This window comes from Sinocyclocheilus anshuiensis, unplaced genomic scaffold, assembly GCF_001515605.1.
Source record: "Sinocyclocheilus anshuiensis isolate Anshui unplaced genomic scaffold, SAMN03320099.WGS_v1.1 scaffold2216, whole genome shotgun sequence".
Lineage (NCBI taxonomy): Eukaryota > Metazoa > Chordata > Actinopteri > Cypriniformes > Cyprinidae > Sinocyclocheilus > Sinocyclocheilus anshuiensis.
Window position 1 is genome coordinate 4,210 of NW_015545525.1, and position 4,375 is coordinate 8,584.

Genomic DNA, 4,375 nt, shown 5'->3' on the forward strand with positions numbered 1-4,375 from the left:
GCCAGGACGCGTCCTGGGAAAATGGCACGTATGGTCACCCTAGTATGTGTGCTATCAGGGTTCGCTCTGGTCTCTACTGTAACTGTCTTCAGCTCGCTTGTTGTTCATTTATCAAGTGTCTAAATTGTTTCTGATCTCAGAATGATTTCAGAGTTTCTCTAAAAGCTTTATATTGCAGGAACAGATCACCTGCTATGACTATGTGTAGAAAAGTGTTAACTCTGATATTTTCATATGATTAATATACGCACTCAATAAATACAAACATATTCATCGATATTAAATATCTGTGTCAGGAACAGGAAACTGCTGTAATCATATCAAATGTTTATTATAGAATAGAATAAAACAAAATAGAACATCAAGAGTGGATATGAACATCAAACATCAATCAAATATTCAAATTAAGATTCAAAATAACAAAGTTCAGTATTTGAGGAAGACTGATTTTAAAAACCAGTAATCAAACATCCTGTTCATCTCTCCTGGATCTGATGTCATAAACCAGAACAACAACAGCAGCAGCAGCAGCCACGCCCACCAGAGCAGTGACGACCAATCGGATCACAGCTTCAGTAGAACCACAACCGCGGACAGAGTCTGAGCAATAAAAACATCAAACTGATCAGCTCAGTCAATAATGTTAACTATCGGTTGCTGTTTTATTTGTCATAAGTTTAAAGTAGCTCTAAGTATCATTTAAATTGCAATCATGGTAATATACCCAGATTGCACAGGCACGTCTGCAAGAGGTCTGTTAAAGATCGCTTCATCTGGAAAGCATCTGCTGTGTACAAACATCTGATAGACGTCTTTAAAATGTCAGTTTTACATACATTCTAAATCATTAACATCTTAACCTGACAGCACACGTACATCACGGAGATGCCTATTTGACGTCTGCATTACATCTGCAAGACGTATTTTTTAGAGTGTTTGCTCATCTGTAATACGTCTATAGGACGTTTCCTATCAGATGTCAAATAGATGTTTATAAGATGTTTATGATGTAAAATTGACATCTTAAAGACGTCTATCAGATGTTTGTACACAGCAGATGCTTTCAAGATCAAGTGATCTTTAACAGACCTCTTGCAGCCGTATCTGCTATCTGGGTAAAAACGATTAAAACATTATTACATTCCAGATTTATTTTTAACTTTCTATTTCAGATTGTTTGTAAAATTCTGTAATTTTAATCAGTCTTGGTTGCTCAATGTTTTTTTAAATGTTAAATTTTTACAAGGCTATATTGACCAAATAAATAAATACGTGGATATGAAATATTGATTTGACTTTATTTTATATTTTTACCTGTATATTCCACTTATAAGAACAGTCCATTCCAAAGTACAAAACAATCGGCTTAGCAAAAAGAAAGACTGGGCTACAATAACATCCACAAGCAATACTCAATATCAATACTGAAGTAATAGCACACGTACGTCTACAAGATGTCTGTTAAAGATCGCTTCATCTGGAAAGCATCTGCTGTGAACAAACATCTGATAGACGTCTTTAAGATGTCAGTTTTACATAATAAACATCTTAAAGACATCTTATAAACATCTATTTGACATCTGATAGGAAACGTCCTATAGACGTATTGCAGATGAGCAAACACTCAAAAAAATGTCTTGCAGATGTTAATGCAGACACCAAATAGGCATCTCCGTGATGTACGTGTGCTATCAGGGTGAGACACAAAATGGTGCCAGATGCGTTTGTATGAAATTGAATCAAGAGAGCGCAAGTTCTCTGTGATATACAGCGTTGCTATGGATGACGGCGAATATAAGAAAACACTTGAATGCAACTATTGACCAATCAGAATCGAGATTTCCACAAAGCGGTGTAATAAACTCTAATATCAGCGCTGCTGTACCTAAACATGTGTGACAGAGTTGAGTGATGTCCAGATGTTGAGTCTGGTTGCTAATGGGATTGTTGAGAACACAGCTGTAGCTGTTTTTATCCTGATATTCCACCTCCAGAGGTAGAGAGAGACTGATGCTGAGATCAGACACACTGATGCTGGACAATAAACTGTTTCCTTTGTACCAGGAGAGAGTCATGTGACCCACATTCAACACTGAACACAACAGTGAACATGATGATGATGAAGATGAAGAACAGTCTCTGCTGATGACAGGACAAGGCAGACGAGCTGGAAACATGAGAGAATAAATGAACAGCAAGTAACTAGGAGGCTGTTTCATTTTGAGTGAAATATTAGTATGCATCTTAATTATTTTCTCAAAATTTATAATGGATTCACATGTACCAGGTTCATACTGTCAAACAGAAAAATGCCATGGACTAATTACCAAATGAAAGACCATTTTAAAAAACATGAAAAATAAAGTTCATCAATGAATGTGTATGTTATCTTAAATGACTAATTGATTTGTTTTATAATTGTTAATTATTTGTATAAAATTATATGAAGCACAAATGACACTGTAATTGTGACTCACCATAGACAGTAACATTGAATCTGTGTGTGGTCAGTGTCATGCCATCGATTACTTGATAAAGTCCAGAGTCTGTGGTTCTGGTGTTTGTGATGCTCAGAGATCCAGTCTGATGATCCAGCTTCAGTCTGTCTCTGAATCTCCCATCAGGACCATCATATGTCGAAAGGATTCCAGCCTGTTTATTGATTTGAGCTATACGAGCCTCTGGACGTCCAAATGTCCACATTATCAGATCATGTGCCTGTAGTTCAGTAACACCAGATTCTAGAGAGACTGAATCTCCCTCCATCACTGACACTGACTTCACTGCATCTGAATCAGCAAACACACCTGAAGAACAAACAGAAACACAGGGTTTGTCACAAAAGTAAACGAAAATTATAAAATCCAAACAAAACTGAGTCTTTGTGGTGATTTTGAATAAAACTAATTTACTGATGCAGGAACTGAAGTCATCATCACACACAGAAAACACTTTTACTGCAGATGAGAATCACGTCACAGCTGGGCCGTTCACACTGAACGAGTTTTTCCATTACAATGCGCTACTTTTCCATAGTTTTTCCAATGTCAGCTTTTACTGTGTCAACTTTTACACGCATCGCCGCTCATTAATGCCAGTTCCAAAACAGTGGACCAATCAGAAGAACCCGGAGGCGGGGCATGCGTTGCAAGCTTTTGTTTACAGTAGGAAGTTGGCATGGCAACTGTAACGATAATGATACTTTTAAAGGCCAGTCTCGTTGATATCGATACCGATACAATAGTACTAAACTGAACTTTTAAATGATGAAATATATGAGGGGGCAGTCGTGGCCCCATACATGGCCACACATCACATCCTTTCCTCTCCTTTCCTTTTTTAAATGATTAAATTACTGAGCGTAAAATGGGTAATGATACCCACTTAACTTTATATTTGAAATGCATTTTAACATTCAATATGCTTTAATTGCAACTTATTAGGTTATATTTATGTTACACATGGTTAAAATATGTTTACTGTAGCGGTAACCATGGAAATCTACAAATACTATAGTTGAACTACGGTCACTTTAGTAAAACCATGGTTCATTTTCATAAAAGACTGCCAGTGAAAGGCTGTTGCACGCATAAAATGCAACCTTTTTATTCTGACAGTGTATTATTTATACCAACATTACAGAATAGAACATGATAGGGTGACCATACGTCCTCTTTTCCCCGGACATGTCCTCTTTTTGGACCTACAAAAATGTGTCCGGCCGGGAATTCTTAATCGCCCAAAATGTCCGGGATTCAGCCGTTTTCTTAATCCCACTCCCGCTGAATCTCTGACCACTGCCGCCTGCTCCCGCAACGTGTTTCGCTCCCGCGATTTTCGTGTCCACTCCTTTAAACATTCTAATATTGTATATAATTTTGGCACATCAGGGAGTATTTAAAAGTATAATATTAGTATTAGTATTTAAAAGAGATTTAAATCTCTTTTGAATAAACGTTCGCGCTGTTTACTTTCACTTTCGATTTCGCAATCACACGCACTCTGTGTAAAGGGAGCACATCTTACAAGATCAGATATCTGTCAATGAGCTCAGGATCTGTTTAGCAGCAAATACTCCAGCATGGTCTTGTCAGTCATCTCTCCTTATTCTCGACCTGTGTTCAGTCAAAGCTGACTCCTGCAGCTCTTCTTGGATGCAGGGTTGCCAAGTCCACGTGTTTTCCACGGAATTGGGCTACTTTTAAACTGTTGCCATGGGTTGATTTTCCCAAGTGGGTTAAAGGTTTGAAATATTGCATAAATTACATTTGACTGAAATGATTGTATTGAAAAATGTTGCATTCTACCTATGATAGAACTTTCATGGACTTCTACATTAACTGTTCCCTCCTGGTGGAATGACCTTAATGAGTCC

At 37.5% G+C, this 4,375-nt stretch overlaps 1 protein-coding gene across 1 annotated transcript in view; it reads right to left on the reverse strand.

The window, feature by feature from the left end:
• Window positions 1-469: 469 nt before the first annotated feature.
• LOC107698277 (SLAM family member 9-like) overlaps window positions 470-4,375 on the reverse strand; it is a gene marked incomplete at its 3' end in the record, with an annotated part of 9,744 nt that continues 5,838 nt past the window's right edge. Inside the window, exons 4-6 of the mRNA XM_016499233.1 lie at window positions 2,478-2,807; window positions 1,886-2,167; window positions 470-600 (exon numbers count right to left, since the gene is read on the reverse strand). Of these exons, the coding sequence (XP_016354719.1) occupies window positions 470-600; window positions 1,886-2,167; window positions 2,478-2,807 (743 nt within the window). The remainder of the gene's footprint in view (window positions 601-1,885; window positions 2,168-2,477; window positions 2,808-4,375) is intronic.